Source organism: Cebidichthys violaceus, unplaced genomic scaffold, assembly GCF_023349555.1.
Source record: "Cebidichthys violaceus isolate CVI_PGR_0920_01 unplaced genomic scaffold, fCebVio1.0.p SCAF_2, whole genome shotgun sequence".
Classification (NCBI taxonomy): domain Eukaryota; kingdom Metazoa; phylum Chordata; class Actinopteri; order Perciformes; family Stichaeidae; genus Cebidichthys; species Cebidichthys violaceus.
Window position 1 is genome coordinate 1,559,013 of NW_027176372.1, and position 19,020 is coordinate 1,578,032.

At 46.8% G+C, this 19,020-nt stretch overlaps 1 protein-coding gene across 1 annotated transcript in view; it reads left to right on the plus strand.

Moving 5' to 3' along the window:
• The first annotated feature begins 17,495 nt into the window (after positions 1 to 17,495).
• Positions 17,496 to 19,020, plus strand: part of glra1 (glycine receptor, alpha 1) — an 83,583-nt gene continuing 82,058 nt past the window's right edge. Inside the window, 1 exon segment of the mRNA XM_068714067.1 lies at positions 17,496 to 19,020. This exon segment is cut by the window's right edge and continues 15 nt beyond it. Within this exon segment, the coding sequence (XP_068570168.1) occupies positions 18,965 to 19,020 (56 nt within the window). The 5' untranslated portion in view covers positions 17,496 to 18,964.

Here is a 19,020-nt window from a genome sequence, read left to right on the forward strand (position 1 = left end):
ATTCCCCAACAGTCGTGACTTAAGAGGGAACAGAAGCCACAGCTAAAAAGTCCAAAACGGAAGAATAAGTTCAATAAGTTATGAATATGACTTGTGTATACAATTAAAACATATCATCTTTTTGTATGCATAGAGTGCATTGTTAGAATAAATTAGAGATGGATGGACCTAAGATCTAAACACAGGACAGGAAAGGCAGGTCAGGTTTCTTGGTCGGGTAAAAAGCGAGGGAGAAACGCAGGCGGCCGTGTTAAACCTGAGGTCAGCAGCGGTGCACGAAGAGATCGATGGTGGGATCCCAGGGGCTGCAGTGTGTCTGACATCAGCACTCGTCAGCCGGATGAAGAACCGAAGTGACCCAGGATCAATCTGATCCTCGCCGCTGACGTCAAAAGCACTTCCTTCGTTTGCAACGTTTGAAAAGACGTCCGTCTGAGACGTTTGACTTTACAGAAGGAAGCGTAGTTCAAGTCTTCTTCAATACAGCATGATGTTCATTTAGTACATTATGCTCCATTTAGAGTCAAACAGACCATAAAGCAGGGGATGATTTAGGGGCGGGGCTACACGCTGATTGACAGGTCTCTACGTCACTCCTCCTCAGTCCAGATATGGTCACTTCCTGTTCACTGGTTGCAAAACGTTCGTAATCCAAGATGGCGACGGCCAAAAAGCCGAACTTGAGGCTTCAAAACATCAGTCCACGAACCAACGGGTGGAATCACGAGGACTACATCCACTCCCTGTCAACAGTCTGTGGTTCCTACGCTGCAGGCTGCCGATCCAGAAGCATACATTCATCTTCAACCACCATCACCTTCACACTGTGTTTGTGAGAACGTCTCCCATGTGTCCCTCCTAACGTCCGTCCGTCACACAGAGCAGCCGACTGAGGCTTCAGAGTCCACGGGATCTGATGCGACTCCTCCCTGTAACCCGGCTTATCTCTTAATTAAAAGAAACAAGTCGAGTCATGTGGAGTCATTGTGTGCTGTGTGACGACCCCTCCTCTCCACTAGGGGCCTGTGTCTCGTTCGCCGGCTCCTCTTCGGCCGATGAGCCCCAGCTGGGCCGGGTGTTGTTCCAGGTACAGCGTCTGAAGCACCTGAACACGGACCGGCTCTTCTCTGGCTGATTACTGACTCTCCACGTTTGTTTTGTGAAGCATTCTTTAAATGAATATGTTCATTTATTACTTTCATCCCGTTTCTGGTGCAGCCTTTGAGCCGGGCCTGAGCTTATGAACGCTCTCGTGTCGTGTTTTATTAACATCTTATTGTCCTGCCAAAGCAAATGATCTAAATAGAGATGTGTTTTATATAAATATAAATATATGTACCATGTGACTCATATACTTAGTGCCGTTTGCTCTACATTCGTGAGTAATATTGAGTTTGCGATCACCAGCCGGTTTGCATGCAACCCTAGGGCCTGAGGTCAGCGCTGTGACTCTGACGAGGGCAGAGTTCATCTCACATTGTTCTGTCATTGGTCATCATTCTACATCCAGAGAATAAAACACTTTCGCTTTTGTTCCTGAGGCGCACTTTCATATTTTAGTTTTTGCTAAAAGACGGTGGAGCATGAGTTAAGGGAGTGTCCTAGTATGATCAGGAGTATTAGTAGTGCGTTGTGTATTAGCGGTGTAGTGTGTGGAGAGGGGACCCTTATTAACTGTTAGCTGGGTACAGCTCTCTCTAAAGTACAGTCAAAGACCGCTGGAGATCTAAAGGTAAATATATACTTCTGATCAGACTAGTCTCATCCAGACAATCACACATCAGGAGGGCGGAGGTGAGGTGGATGGGTCCAACAAAGAGCAGCCTTGTTGTCATGTAATGCATATAGAAATGTCATTGTTCTCTCTTACAATACAATATCTGCTTTTACTGAATAAACTGAAGCATGAATCATATTTTAGGCATTACCAACACTTGCCGTGCTCAGTGCCGTATGTCCCAATTAAGAGTTTATGCAATGAAATTGTTTTATTTAATGGTATTTGTTGTTTTTTAGATGGTATGTAAATATGTGTGTGTTGGTTCTTGAGTTTAGGAGAGAACACTTCGGTCACTGAATGATTTGTGTCAAAGCAATGAGGAACGTATGTTACCGTGTGTTGATTAATATGAAGACGTTGTGGCATTTACTTGATTTATTAACACCAACACAGAAGCATTACCTCCACAGGAGAGGACACTTCTCTTTGGATCAGATTATATGAATTGCACAGTGACAAAGCTAAAAAGACCAGAATCATTTTTAACACCGTGTTCCCAAAACAGCACCGAAACATTTTAAGTTGCAAAGAACACAATCAAGAACTCCTTATCTCGCCCCGCTGTCCTGCGCCACACAATTACACAACAACGTCCAGATCTGTTCCCCAGACAGCGACCAAACCTCTGCTATCATCCCAAAATGATTTCTGTTTCTCCTCATGAGTGGTTTTTTTTTTTAACTTTACTTCACTGCACTTGAGCACCTTAGGGAAATGTAATTGCATCCTCCTCCTGGCGACGGTACAAGCAGACTGGCCTTCTACATTATTCATGCTGTCTAACGTAGCCAGTTGGGTTTGTGAATTAGAGGTCATCCTGTGTTCTGGATCGGGACGCTGTGGGAACTTCCTGCTCCACAAGATCCACCTGTGTGTTCTATGTATTCTGAGTGTAAATACTCAAGTTCATGCACGTGTCTATCCTTGAGTGTGTGTTTGAGGGCCTTCACTATACGCTCTCATCCCCCCCCTCTGCTGCATAAAGCCTCAACTTCATGGTCTCCGTTCTGCTGATCTGTCCAGTCTGGTCGGGTCAAATACAAAATGCATGACAGTAATTAGGGAGACGCAGACGGTTGACAAAAGCAACGAGTTTATTAGAACATAGCAAGACGTCTAAGGTCGGTGTGGCGGCGGCGAACCAGGGTGATAAGAGAGTGACGCCAGGTCACCGGGAAGGCGGAGCCTCATACTGGAGCGCCGGGCCCAGGTGTCTACAGGCACCTGTTAAAGGAACACACACAAACAAGTAACCACGGCAGCGAACCGTCACACCATAATACAAGGTATCGAGGGAAATACCAGATCATGAAAAGACAAATCTTTCTGATGAAGAAATAAAGTTGTTTGTGGTCCTTTTGTTGTTCAGACCGACATACAAAAGCAAAACAAATCCAATAAAAACTTCATTTAATCTGAGACCTGTCTTCCCTCTGGGATGAACCGTCTGCGATATTTAAAACATTAGATCGAGGATCAAGGAAATGATAAATTAGAGACTTGGGATGTACCCATAGACTTTTAGGCTGCAAGTTGAATAATGGCGTCCTATGTCTTATAGGAACTTCTCCTTGAACATTATGAGGTCAATGAAAGATGTGAGTTCAGAACAGACTGCACTTTCATTACGCTGCATAATCGTGCGACGGTGGAAGTCACTGCCGTGGGTCTTTAAGTGTCCTTATCTTCTTTCCTAGTTTTTAAAGGATGGCCCAGTGTTCCCTGCACTAAAGGAGATAAGAAAGGAAGCGGTGAAGCACCTTTCCTTAGCACTTAGAGGATTTGACCAGCTCTCATCATGGCTGCCGCTATCGGGACATTTCACTCAGTCAGGAACCATCTTTGTTTGATTTTCCATCTAGCAGCCGCTCCCATGCTCCAGCTCAGTTGGCGGAGCAGCTGGGTTTCATGAGGCGTCTCTCCGATTTTGAATACAATAAATGATTCAAACAGTTGAAGTCTGACTCTTGATCTCAGCAGGCTCACCTACAGTTTGAGAGGATCAAGTCTCAAACTGAACCACCAAGACTCTGAATAAGCCTGAATCCCTGCTGGGGGGGGGTCCCCAGAGGCTGCAGCATGTACTTTACCTTCAGTCTCACTGCATGCCAATAGATGTGACCTGCCATGGCATGCACATGCATAAACATGAAATGCACAAATACTCATACCCACTTATTATTGCGGTCTTTCTCAGTCACAGTGATGCCCATAATTTGAGTGGATGTTGCAGGAATAACCTGATAAACCCTGCATAATCCCTGCAAAAGAAAAACCAAAAGGTTCATATCTTTATCTTTCACCGCAGTAGAAAGAAGGCAGATTTAGGCCGGATGTAGTTGAAGCGTTTGATAACTTTGGGACATGTAAAGACATAACAGAGCAATGTGAGGAATCACAATGAAACATAAGAAAGGTATTGGCCCTCGCTCCGCTCTCATCTCTGGTTCACGTCTCATGATGCTGCTACATATTCCTCCATCCCGTCAGAGCAGCCAGTGCGTGGAGTGCGACGTCAGCCCCCCCCCCCCCCCCCTCCTCCCGCCGCTCGTCGATCATGATTTTCCTGGCGGAGCTCTCAATAACTCAGCGGGCCCTCATGCGCCATGAGAGCGCAATTAGGTCGACTGACAACTGCATTTTTCTCCTCAGGAATAAAGTGGCGCGACCCGTTGGGATTAATCTCAATGGAGTATTTGGACTGATGTAATGAACGGATGGCTTCCCGCTGAGCTCGGCGCTGCTGTTCGGTCGCCTGCCTTCCTTTAACCTGAAGTGAGGAGGAGGAGCTGAGAGGTTTGGCTTTTTTTTAGGAACAAAACTGGGTCAGCTGCTCTGAAAAGGTTGACGCACACCAAAGTAAAGGTCACTTCTCCTCTTGTTTAATGTCTGAGGCATGAACACGGAACATGAACAATATGGAAAAAGGTTTGTATCGTGTGTGATATTTAACAAAACAAATAGATTGTCATCCCTTTATGTTCATGTGCACCTCTTGATGTACTATGACGATGAAGCGATGGAGACATGGATACGGTCGCTGTTGAATGGATGGAACACTGCGTGGTCGACGGGCCGAGGTCACGTCGCTGCAGCTCATCAGCAAACACTTCCATCTGTCGTCCCAACGTCATCGTCCTCTCCCTGCGCTGAGGGAGCAGGCGAGGTCCAGACGACCTGGTTCAACTGAGCCCCGACTCTGAAGAGAAGAATCCTCGATCAAATCCCAGACGGAGTATCTTCTGGCGTATAGAGCTTGTTGTAAAAATGTCCCTTCACGTGTTTGTGATGCAGCCGGTTCCGTCTACAACGTCACACAACAGGACCACATTGTTCTGTCCTCCTGAGAACCAGCCATTGTCCCCTCCAGAGGACATTTAGTTTTTGACCGACCGTGCTGTGTCTGTACTCGTGCTCTCTCAAGAGTTCAATGATATGAACTCAGCGGGCAGAAGGGACCTCGTGCTGCTTTTAGAGATGGTTTCCAGCAACAGAGGGAGTGTTGGTAATTACTTATCTACTTGTTGATGATATGCACTTTTACTAATTTGATAATGAGGTCTCACCTGAGGGGACACGACAAACTCCTCGGCCTCCTTTCTCAGCTAATGCGCGGCATCCATGGGGTCAAACACGGACTGAATGACTAAACTGCGGCTCATAAAAGAAGCTTCCCAGTTAGTTTGTGTTACACCCAGTCAGTAGGAAGAGTCAGAGAGGAACAGCAGCCAACCGTAAGACAAACACACGGGGAGACGGATCAGAGGCCGGGGAGCTGAGGTGATTTGCAGCAGCAGCAGCTAACAGGTGCAGCGCAGCAGCAATTAGCAGCTTCACTACCTGCAAATCAGCAGCTGACAGTGGAACAGGCTGATCATGATAGTGTGTGCACAAACACAACTCACTCAGTTTTAGTCAATGCATTTCTTATTTTATCTTTTGGAGGGGGGGATTCCTGGTGTCCTGGACAGCGAACTGTCCCACAGAGTTAAAAATGAGGGAATGAAATGTGGAGCTGAAAGCAGGAGAGCTCATACCTGCAGACAGAACAGAGTCTGGCTGAGTATTATGGAGAACCCTTAGAGACAGAAGAGGTGAAAGAGAGACAACCAGGAGAAGGAGAAGAGCAGAGAGGGAGACAACGCAAGCTCCTCCTCCTCCTCCTCCTCCTCCATTCACCTCAGTGACGTCACAAGAGCTTCTGTTTCGCCGTGTCAATCGGCGCTCGAGCGACACTTCGACGGCGACATCGTCACAAGGTTTTGTTTGATTGTCATTCTGTCTGCTCCTTTACAGTTTCTCACACTTAAAAACAGTTTTAACAGCATTGAGGCTCATTAGTTCCTCTATGTATAAGTTCTAGAATATTAGACATTTCATTTCTGTTTGAAGACATGTTTAGCATTAGTATTAATCTAATGTAATTTAGTGAGGAAGGTGGAAGTAGCCTCAGTTAATGCTGTGAGGAACATGTCAGTTGGATTCCTAATGTTATAAAAAAAAGTCATAAAACTAACTCTTAATCTCACCTTTCATGTCTCCATCTATTCAACCATCGAAGCCTTTCTGATTTGATGCATCCTCATTATTGCAGATTACTGCTGAGTTAATCAGAAGTGGCCGACAGTCACCCTGCAGAGACGTACCAGAGGGTCCGTTAACGAGGAGGAAGGTTCCTTCTCTTTGCTCACTTTCCTCTCGCTCCATGTGTGACGGTATGAATCCAGTCTGAAATGTGAAGATGACGGCTTTATTAATGAGTGATTACAGTCACATGGAACAAACATCCACATCAACCGATCCCGTTCAAAAGATAGAAGTTCTGCTTCATTGTTTCTGCTGATCCGATCTGTGACTCAAAACTTTGAAACGATTTGAGCCTTTCTGAGCATTTTGGAGATCTTTTGCACCTCTACTGCAGTGATATTAAATTATTTTGAATCACATCTTACAGAGAGTTTAGTTTTCATTTCATTTATTTAATTATTTTCTCCTTAATTCACTTTTCTTCTATTCAAGGTTTGTAATCTCTCGTTTTGTGGTCTTGTAAAAGCTGTGAGTTCTATTGTTCATTGTGGAAGTTAAGCAGCTGAATGTTGAACCGTTTCAAGCTGCACACCTGAGGAACGGAGAGCAGGAAGCGGAGAGCAGGAAGCGGAGAGCAGGAAGCGGAGAGCAGGAAGGGGAGAGCAGGAAGCGGAGAGCAGGAAGCGGAGAGCAGGAAGCAGAGAGCAGGAAGGGGAGAGCAGGAAGCGGAGAGCAGGAAGCGGAGAGCAGGAAGCGGAGAGCAGGAAGCAGAGAGCAGGAAGGAGAGAGCAGGAAGCAGAGAGCAGGAAGGAGAGAGCAGGAAGCAGAGAGCAGGAAGGAGAGAGCAGGAAGCAGAGAGCAGGAAGCAGAGAGCAGGAAACAGAGAGCAGGAAACAGAGAGCAGGTAACGGAGTAGGAAGCAGAGAGCAGGAAACAGAGAGCAGGTAACAGAGTAGGAAGCAGAGAGCAGGAAGCAGAGAGCAGGTAACAGAGTAGGAAGCAGAGAGCAGGAAACAGAGAGCAGGAAGCAGAGATCAGGTAACAGAGTAGGAAGCAGAGAGTAGGAAGCAGAGAGCAGGAAGCAGAGAGCAGGTAACGGAGTAGGAAGCAGAGAGCAGGAAACAGAGAGCAGGTAACAGAGTAGGAAGCAGAGAGCAGGAAGCAGAGAGCAGGTAACAGTAGGAAGCAGAGAGCAGGAAGCAGAGAGCAGGAAACAGAGAGCAGGAAGCAGAGATCAGGTAACAGAGTAGGAAGCAGAGAGTAGGAAGCAGAGAGCAGGAAGCAGAGAGCAGGAAACAGAGAGCAGGAAGCAGAGATCAGAGATCAGATAACAGAGTAGGAAGCAGAAAGCAGGAAACAGAGAGCAGAAAATACAGAGCAGGAAGCAGAGAGCAGGAAACAGAGAGCAGGAAACAGAGAGCAGGAAACAGAGAGCAGGAAACAGAGACCAGCCGGCCGTCTCAAGGACAGTGAGGCTGACGCACACCAGAGAGGAAGACGAGCAGGGGCCGAGAGACAAACTGATAAAGGAGAGATTTAGTGATGGGAGAGAGAGAGAGAGAGAGAGAGAGAGAGAGAGAGAGAGAGAACTATTCGTCAGTCTGGCTAAATTAAGCAGATTGCTCACCATGGTCCCCCGTGTGAATATGAAGAAATGGCCCTCTTAATGTGATTGCCAGTGGCGGCCTCGCCGTAACTCAAGGTTGAGTTTCGGTGATGCCAGTGTGTGTGTGTGTGTGTGTGTGTGTGTGTGTGTGTGTGTGTGTGTGAGGTGGGGGGGGGTACACAAGGACATTTACAATGTGATGATGCCAGGCGGGCGAGCATCAAGGAGAGCGGACACTCGGGCCGGTCAGTAGCTTCACCTTGTCGGACTCAGAGCAGGACAGAGAGCCGAGCTAACGAGCTAACGAGCTAACGAGCTAACGGCTAGCTTCTACAAAGAAAACCTGCTCAGTCTGAAGGGGAGCAGACTTTCACCTTGTGCAACGTGAATTTCACTTTCAATATACAGAGTCAATATACCGACTTTGAGCTGTGGGTAGTTGTGGGTAGCGTTGGCTTTAGACGTTTCACAAATAACTTCTAAATGAGTCAGAAAACAACATTTTTGTTTTGTTTTGTTTACATTTTTTTGTCAAGCCCAACCATGATGTTTCTCACTAAACCTACCGAAGTAGTTTTGTAGTGTTTTTAAGTTTCATTTTGTTCTTTAACCACGTGTTAAACTGTGACCATGTGGTCTCGAAGAAAATAAAAAGTTTCCCTTAAAACCTCATTAAGAGTTCTTTTAATTTTTTGCTTATTGCCAGTTTTGACATGTTGTATATTGTTATTTGCTGTGTGAACTCCTTTCGATTCATTCATAGCTTTAGAATTCAAAATCAGCGTCTGAATGCTGCAGTCTGTTCATGTCCGTTCGTTCTGTTTAAACCGGGTACAGATCAGCCTCCACTAACCTTGTTAATATTGTTCTGTTTGTGGAGTAGAGATTCCAGTAGGATTGTTTCCAACTTGTGTGATCCAAACCTTTCCAAGAACTCCAGAGCGAAATATTCATCTTCACTCCACATTTGTTGGCGTTCAGCCTTTCAATAACAGCCTGCGCATTAAGACGCCATTGTGTGTGGGATTTATTCAAACATTACCAATAACTCCAGAGCTGTGACGTCTAAATGTAAACAATCACCGGCCTTCAAAGGGTTTTGCGTCTAACGGCTTGAAAAATGCATCTCAAGTCCATGAATAAGTCGAACAAGAATCCCGTTGGGATGTGTTGTTGTCACAGATGAATTTCAGTGTTCTTGATCGAGAGCGCCTCACTTCTTATGACCCAACCTGTCTCTGTAGCTCAGGTGCTTTGTGTCGTGTTTCCTGCTCGTGTGGCTGCAGAAATAGTTCAGAGTTTGTCTCTTGGACTTTAATTGAACATGTAGATCGGTGGACAGCACCATTGAAGAAAAGGAACTGAGCCCTTTTTCTTCTTTAATAATCATTTGATGTTTCAGGACGCTGATGAAACGTTTCCTGCTGAACTCCAAATTGCGGCTGAAAATATCTGTCACATCATTTATTTGGCTAATTATCCACAGGAGGTAAAATAACACTGTTAAAACGATCAACTGGGTCACTAATGGCTGCTTATTAAAGTCCTGATTCTCTCTTCTGAACCTGATACATTGGAGGGAATAGTAATTGGGACATTCATAAAAAAGATGAGGCACTGTGTTGTTAGTGTTCAGACGAAAACTGAATCGCTCAATGGATAAAAGAGAGAAGCAGCTCAGGCTGTGGCTGAGCGTCGAGCAGAGGAGGAAGAGGAACACAAGCAGAGGAGGAAGAGGAACACGAGCAGAGGAGGAAGAGGAATGAGGAACGACCAGCGCTCCTGTTTGATGAGGGAAACACTGTTTGTGTTGAACTGCAGGGGGTTTAAGACCACTACGCTGGCAAAAAGCATCCTCTAAAAGACACACACACACACACACACACACACACACACACACACACACACACACATAAATGAGCAGGGGAAGGAAACAACGATGTCCCTTCTTATATTCTGCCCGTCCTAGATCTTTCATCGTCTTCATTTAAATAACAAAGAAAAGGTCTTTGCAAGGATTTCATATTTGGTGTATATGTCCCCTTATTATTCTGAATATACTCTGAATTTGATATGGCTCATGTAAACAGCATGTATACCTTTTGGATATTCCCAATGAGGTGTTCTTCTGAATTGAGGAAGAGACGTGCGGGATATACCGATAATATTCAGGTTTCAGGAGCGTTCTCTGGACACAAATACAGCATGTTTGAGTCTCAGTGGAGTTTAAAACACAACCTCTGAAACTCTACCATCAGGTTTCAGAGATGCATGTCAGAAGGACAAGCACTACTACTTTTAAACGTGGATGAAAGACTTGGATACAGGTTTTGGATAATAAAAACAAATATTGCGACGTCAACCTTTTTTCAAGAAGGTGGTTTGCAGAATGAAAGAGGGAGGCTGTGGACCTGTTGCATTGATTGGAGTATTCACGGCAGCATGTCAAAGGGAATATCATTGGAACATTCACTAGTATGAGTATTGTCTTTGCGTCTCATTGGCTCATGCTCGTTGCCTTCCTTGGTTGGGTTGGTTAGGTTTCGGCGCTGCCTGAGAATAATAATTAGCAATGTGCTTCCGGTCTGGGCCTTCAGAACAACGGGTCTTTGTTTTCGGGATAACGGGCCGTCAGACAAATGGGCTTTCAATCCAAAGGGAGTAAACTCTTTCAACTGTGAAACGGTCTACTTGGATTGTGAAATAATGGGTCATAGGCACATATGCAGACAGGACATGATGGACGTCCTTCTCACTTTTCCACTTTTTGTTGAACTTGTTCATTACATTACATTACATTACAGTCATTTAGCAGATGCTTTTATCCAAAGCGACTTACAATAAGTGCATCAACATTGGTAATCAAAAGAACTACTAGTCACCAGAAGTCATAAGTACATTTCCTTTTCTAAACAAGCATCTAAGAGCCTGAAGCAGAGCATAACTCAGAGCCAAAGTACAGAAACAAGAAAAACAGTTAGTGCTATAAGTAATACGAATACAATAAGTGCTACAAGCTAGTATGAATACAATAAGTGCTACAAGCTAGTATGAATACAATAAGTGCTAAGTGGAAGGCTCAGGGTAGCACTTCCTGAAGAGGTGGGTCTTCATCCTGATGAAAGATGGGCAGCGACTCCGCTGTCCTGACGTCAGTGGGAAGTTCATTCCACCACTGTGGGGCCAGGACAGAAAACAGCCGTGACCGGGTCGATCAGCCGCAGGGACCTCTGAGCGACGGGACGACCGATCGCCCCGAGGCAGCAGAGAGAAGTGGTCGGGCGGGGGTGTAAGGCTTGACCGTGGCCTGGAGATAGGAAGGAGCTGTTCCTTTCACTGCCCTGTAGGCTAGCACCAGAGTCTTAAACTGGATGTGAGCTCTTACAGGGAGCCAGTGTAGAGAACGGAGAAAGGAAGTTGTGTGGGAGAACTTGGGGCGATTGAACACCAGGCGAGCTGCGGCTTTCTGGACAAGCTCCAGAGGTCTGATGGCCGACGCCGGGGCTCCGGCGAGTAGAGAGTGTCAGTAGTCCAGGCGGGAGATGATGAGAGCCTGGATGAGAACCTGAACCGTCTCGTCAGTCAGGAAGGGACGAATCCTCCTGATGTTGTAGAGCAGGAATCTGCAGGAGCGTGTAACGGATGAAATGTTTGCCGAGAATGACAGTTGGTCATCCAGGGTCACACCCAGGTTCCTCTCAGTCCGAGTCGGCGTCACCACGGTATCATCAATGGTGATGGACAGGTCCCGGTGCGGGCAACCCTTCCCCAGGAGGAACAGAAGCTCAGTTTTGTCTAGGTTGAGTTTGAGGTGGTGTGTCGTCATCCACTTCGAGATGTCAGCCAAACACGCAGCGATGCGCGTCTCCACTTGGGTGTCACCGGGGGGAAATGACGAGACCAGCTGGGTGTCATCGGCATAACAATGGTAGGAGAAGTCATGCGAGCGAAGGGTAAGGGTTAGGGTTAGGTTTGGGTGGAAACGTGGCCTCCTGGTGGAGGTCACGGGGGGCATGGGCACAAGGGGAATTTTTTTTTCTTTTTTTTTTTTTTAACCCTAACCCTAACCCTAACTCTCTGGGTTAGGGTTAGGGTTAAAAAAAAAGAAAAGAAAAAAAAGAATTTCCCATTCTGCCCGTGACCTCCACCAGGACGCCACGTTTTTTTTCTTTTTTTGCGGATCTCTGAATGGTGGATGGCCTGGAGTAATTTAAAGTAAGTTTTGGTATGTGTGTGAATGTCTAAAGGTGTGTTGTGTGTGTGTAAAGGCTGCTGGCTCTGCCCCCTGGGGGGGGGGGGGGGAGGAGCGGTGCCTCACCCCCAGGGGGAGAGGCCGGCAGTGAAAATCTGTTTGTGAGGTGTATTGCTGGGTGAGTCATGCTGTAGGGCTGGAGAGGCTGGAGGGAAGGAAAAAAAGTGATAGGAAGGGTGTGTTGGTCCCAGTCAGATTGCCGATGTCTTCCACAGAGAAGATGTTGTATAACTATTTTGTTTTCAACCAGGAGCCAGGAGGAGACGTGCAGCCACTCAACAATAAAACAACGTGTCCAAAACACTAAAGGAAGGAAGAAAACAATTAAAACAACCAATTAAAACAATTTAAGAAACCTAAGGTTTGTAGAGGAAGTCAAACAAGTATTGTTAGGGGGGATAAAAGGGTTAAAAGGTTAAAGGAGAAAAAAATGGATTCAAATGAATTTATTAATATAATATATTATTTTCTGTAATTTTTTTGTTGCATATATATATATATATATATATAAAACAAGGAGTTGGTTGCAGCCAAATTTAAAAACGACCCACAGCAGACTTACGTTCGGGATAAGGTGTTGTGGTTAATCCCGGTCCTCTTTCAAGGAAACATAAGCAGCATAATTTCTCACAAGGGAAGTGCCAACATCTAAAATATATTAAAAAAGTGCTTTAAGAAATAAGTGCAAAGTTAAAAACTAAGGGAACGCCAGGTTAAAATGTAAGTGCTATAAACTGTGTAAAAGTGTGCTCTGTTGCCATCCATCGTCAACCTTGCTTTGGAGGGAAGGTGAATAAAATTAATTAAAAGATTAAAACATTAAATGGCTAAAATGGACGGTCCTTCAATCACAATGTCTCCCGTCTGTGTGCGATAATTCAGAATTATTTAGTTAAAATGAGTGGGAGCCGCCCCTACCGTGCATGTCTACATAATATAAAAAAGGAAATATATATTAATTAAAACATGCAATGTTCATAATAAAAAAGCATGCAAAGTTTCAAGCCACACAGGATTCAATAAGTTAAGATACTATGTACACAATAAATTATGATATAATAAATAATTTAAGATAAATAATTTAAAATAAACATTAAATTATTAAACATTTCATACGACTACACGGTAGGGGGGTGACTGAAATTGGTTTGGGGGAAAAAAAACGTAAAAAGCGAGGGGAGGAAGAAAGGGTTAAGAACATACGTAGGGAGAGAGGAGGACAAAAGTAATCACACTACAGACGGGGACGCCAATAAGAGGCCAGTGGGGGTGGAACCCCGGAGATCAGGCAGTGGCCTGATTAAAAGAGGTTAAAAACCTGGTTAAAAACTGGACACACAGTTAGTATTTGTCATTGAGGCCTTCAGGTTCTATTGTTTTCAGTCTGTGTATCCATTTCCTCTCCGCCGCCCGCCGTGGCGCCACGCTCCAACGACTGTTGCTCTCAAGGCCCACACTTTGAACATTGTGTGAGCCGTGGAGTTTAAAATGTGTGTACAGGACGCTCGTACCCTTACCACTGTTGATCATATAAATATGTTGCTTGATTCTCAGTCGCAACTCGTTACCCGTCTCCCCCACGTACAGTTTGTGGCAGGCCCCGCACCCGACAGCGTAGACTGCGTTTGTAGCTGTAGGCTGCAGGGCCCGCCCCAGATTAAAACCAATCCTCGCATGAGGGTTAAAAACGTGGGGGAGACGGAAAAAAAACATCTCCGCTACTCGAAGCGCTTCCTTCCTGGTCCTCTCCTTGTTGAGATTTGTATGGACCAGGATATCCTTAAGGTTCTTGTTCCTGCGGAAGGCGGAGATCATCCGGCACCCACCCAGGGCGGCACAGTCCTCCCTTGTCCCCTTAATAACACGGGACGAGGGAGGACTGTGCCGCCCTGGGTGGGTGCCGGATGATCTCCGCCTTCCGCAGGAACAAGAACCTTAAGGATATCCTGGCCGCTCCGGGCCACTGTTGCTGTTGAAGGCACCGGCGACCTCCGCCTTGATACGTCTGAGGAAGCGCCTCGAGTACCCCCTGAGCCTCAACGCACTAAAGAGGCTCCACATGCTCCGGGAAGGTGCAGATTCTGGGGAAGCGGATCAGCTGGGACTTGTGAGACCTCTGTACGTGTCCTTGGGGTGGTAGCTGGACTTGTGGAGGAGTGCGTGGCGGTCGGTGTAGAGGGAACTTGAACCTCATTCTCGCCGCAGACAGGTTGACTTACAGGAGGGAAAGCTCAGGTGTTACTAATAAGATTAGCGGCGGCTCGGCTCTTTTTTTTAAAGTGTCCCAGTAAGCCGTCGCAGAGTGGCGGCGAGCCAGCAGGCACTATATACACCGCAGCTAAATGGAATTCAGCCATCATTAACTTTATTATTTACACCTGCACGTCTCCCGACTGTGACATGGCGACATGTCTGCTGTGCAGCTCCACGGCAGAGCTTCAGCAGGTCTCATCAGACACAGTAACCTGGGTCCTGCTGTCGTCTTCATGCTGTAGTTATATCTTCTCACCATGTCGGATCCATTTCAGATACCCCCCCCCCCCCCCCCCTCAGTGACACTGACTGTTACAGCACTGCCTCCTATAGCAGCCATCGATTATCTGCTCTGATATGAAAAATGCTCAAGTTCAGTCCTCTCCTGGAGTCCTCCTCTGACGACCGGCAGAGCGGACACGACGACCTTTAGCGATAGATAAATGTTGCTACGGCATTGCTTTCATTAGGAGACCGCAGCCATCGATCCGTCCTGCAGGCCTGCTGCTGAACACGGCCTCTACTCGGACCGACCGCCCGAGCCTTTTGTGCATCGTAGATGATTCAGAAATGCACACGATGAACGTGAAACGTATGATACCATCTGTGTCTGTGCTCAAACAAGCATAGCATGCTAACGGAGAGAATGAGGTTCAGCTAAATGAACTGCTCCATGTTGGTACACAAGCTGAATGAGCGTTTGGAGTGAGAACAGGTAGACGAGTTGTAATGAATACTGTCGGATCGGACGGCAACCTCCGGTTCTGACGAGTGAAGCCAATGAGGAAGTGTGTTAAAGCTGCATTCTCTCTAGTGTCCACCAGGGGGCGACTCCTCTGGTTGTATAGAAGTCTAGTCTAAAATGACTCTACTTCTCTCTTGATTTATTCCCTCAGTAAACATTGTAAACATGAGTTTATGGTCTCAATCTCTAGTTTACAGTCTTCTTCAATCGTGTCAATCGTTGGATTCATACTATCCCGCAATAAAGGGTTCTACTCCAGCTGCCTGTGATGCAAAGCAACCAAACATACAAAAGTCAAAAGGAGCCACTGGTGAAGTGTTTCAGAGGAGGAGGGAAAACGCAGCAGACTAAATATTATCAAGGTTTCCTCTCCATCTCGTTAGTGGTTTCTCCTTCTGATTGAGTGGTGCAGCAGCCATGACGGAGGAGCAACATCTCCTCTAGTATGTACTGTAGCTCGGGCTCCAAATCACAGTTAGTCATCTCAAATGTTTGGGGTGTAATTTCAAGTTGGGGCCATACTCCTTTGATCCTTACACCCAACAACACAACAAGACGACGTTGTCCATGTTTACCTCTGGCCCACTACTCTGAGGTGATCCGTGTTCGCCTCCGGTCTTGTCTTGGTTTCGCCTCCAGCTGTGATGTATTCTCACCGCCTGCACAGAGAGGGTCTGCAGGCAGCCCGGGGGCTCGGCTTCAAAGCGAAGCGTGACGCTCGTTCGCTTTTGTCCGTTGAGAGTCTACTCCACTTCAGGGATTTGAACCGTCACCTTCCAGTCAGCACAGCTGTTGGTGTGAGCTGCCCCGCGCCGCCTCATTCTGCAGCGCCGGGTCTAGCTGGGTGGGTCGCCCCTCTCCAGAACAACGACGGAAGCCAATTACAGCCTCGCTGAGACTATAAATAGCCACCACAGCACTTTACCACGCATTTACATAAAGAGCTATAATGGCTGTGTAATGGTTTAAATATTCATCATGCTTCCTTTGCATTCCACTTTGCTCTTCACACTGAATTATAAACAAGGAGACGGTCCTGTTGGAAAGCCAGGAGGTTTCCTGTTTCTGTTCCGTTGACTAGCTTCTCCCTTAGCTCAATAATAAAACAATTAAAAAAACAACTTGGTCTTTTAATGAAGTTTTTATGTAAAATAGGGGAAAATATGTAACATATATTTTTATCACACAGATATCTTACTCTATATTTAAATGGATGAAGTACTGTCCGTCCAGTGAACAGCCTTCTTGTAACTTTTCATTGTTTCACTTGAATGTACTTACTTCAAACCTCACTAACAGCAAATCTAAAGTATTAACTGATCAACCTGCGGCATAGAGACATTGACCCCTCCCCTCCGTCCGGAGCTCTTGCTTGACCCACACCCATCTTGGAAGTCGGGCTTCGTCTGGTTCTGAACTACCTGTTAAGTTTCCTGATGTGACGCTATCTCACCACATCTGTCCACAGACAAACATTCACACCGGGCAAAGCAGCTTTGAAACACTTTAATAATAACACAGTGAAGAAAAACTACGTAGGAGCCTCGGCCATATACAAAAAAACATACTATTACTGTAAAAAAACAAAAAACAAAGGAGTACCACAGTGTACTCTCAGTTCATTCTACAGAAACACAATAATCCACGATGTGATACATATATATATATATATATATATATATATATATATATATATTATTGATTATAAAAGTTCCATTTATGTAACATTAAGCATGAACATTTAACGTTAATTCGCTCTAGGCCCATCTATAATAAAATACAGACGAGCACATAACGCACAAACAAATAGATCATAACTCAAAATGAAAAACTTTTCGTTTGATTTATTTGTGTTCCATTTGGAGCGATTGATCACTGAAACCCTTTCTCCTCTTCTAGTATTCTTCCAGTGCGTTTCCTTTTCTCCTGCTGTCATTGCTCTGATTTCCCTCTTTATTATGCCCCCCCCCCCCATGTTAAAGCACGTTGAATCGCCTCTGCTTGAGAAGAGACACCCTGGTCTCCCTGAGAGTCAGATCAGCAGCGCAGACAGACTCAGAGCCTGGACATCACGTCTCTCTCGGAGAACACGGCGCGTCCGTGGGGTCGGTGTAAACTCCACAATAACTTCTTATTACGGGGAGTTCTCCCGCGGGGATCGACGCGTGAAGAGGCAGAGCTCGCGTTCGGCCAGTGACACCTCTGCCGGCCAATCGGTGACGGGCTTCGGGGGACCGCGCTGGCCAATGGCGGCGTCCTGGTGGGCGTGTCTGTCCGCTGTGAGGTGCGTTTTTTTTTTTTTAGGAGTTTGCTAAATGACTGCAGCAAGAAAACTCAGTGTCGGAGCTTCGCCGAGGCTGGCTGTTCCCTCTACGCTGTACCTCCGCGCGTGAGTGTGCGTCCTGCGTGCGTGCGTGCGTGCGTGCATACGGTTACGGGGCCAGTGTCACTGTCGCCCTCCTGCCATGGAAGACGGTCCACATCGGTCCGACACGCAGCTGGCTACGTTTTTATAACACTCTCACTTCTCCCAAAAGGGGGATCCGACTATTTTTGAGATTTTCATTTTTTCTTTTCTTTTTTTTTTTTTGTTGTCTTTTCCAACGGAAGCGGTGCCCGGATGAGAGCGGATGCGGAGCGCAGCAGCGGCCGCCGGTGCGTCTCCAACTTGACCACCAGACAATGGGAGTAGCTGAGCCGTGCTGCCTCAGCGCCAAGTATCACTACTACTACTACTACTACTACTACTCGCCCCTGGGATACACTTGCGAGGAGAAGAGCGAGAAGCAGCAGCAGGAAGCGCTAAAGAAGGAGGAGAGGGAGAAGAGGAAAAGGAGGCAGACTTCCCTCTGTGAGCAGCAGCTCCGGCAGCAGCAGCAGCAGCGCCGGGACTCCCGCAGCAGCAGCCGATACGCGCGGATCCAGAGCGACGCTCCGGCAGCCTCTGGGATGCGCGTGAGAGACAAACCTGCAGATCTGAGAAAAAGCTCTCCTCTGTGTGGAATATAACACATGCACAGTTGTACCTCTGGAGACGCCGAGGCGCAGCAGCCCGTCTTTCTTTTGTTTTTCCCTCCTCTCCACCTCTGAAGGAATATGTCTTATTTCCTCTGTAACCGCTGTGGATCGCACAGACTGGACTTAAGAGTAATTGGGTGTAATTGCGTGTCAATTAGCAGCAGCCTGTGAGCGGCTAGCCTCCTCACGAGACCCCCCACCTCCCTCCTTCCCAGTCCCTGTTCCTCCTTCCTCTCCCCGAGCCCCCCCCCCAAAAAAAAAACCCTGGACGAGCTCCCTCCCCGCAGACCCCGCCGGTGCCTCTGTCCGTGGTCCTGAACACATTTTCGGGGGTTTGGATTTTGTGGATTTTTTTTTCCTCCCGCCGGCTTCACGGTGGCGGCTGCTGGAGACGTGAAAAAGCGGACACGAGCATGATTTCATGGCCGGTGAGGTCATGAGCATCCCGCGGCTCAGCACCGGCGACTCTGGGATTTGAAACAGACACACGCACACACACACACACACACACACACACACACACACACACACACACACACACACACACACACACAAAACATTTTCGGCTCACCTTGGAGGTCATAAACCATAACCACAACCCCCCCTCCCCTCTCCTTCTCTTCCTCCCCCTTTTCCACCACTAAAGGAATTTTTTTTTTTTTTGGAGGGGAAATCATCCTCTCAAGAGTGTGACCCCCCCCTCCCCCCCTCCCCCGTCAGCAACACCCTGCACCCCCCCTCACCCCCCCCACCTCACCTCACCCCCCCACCCCTCCAAACAAAATGAGACTGGCAAAAATGTGCCGACTAAACGCGCTGGGGATCTATTTGTGGGAAAC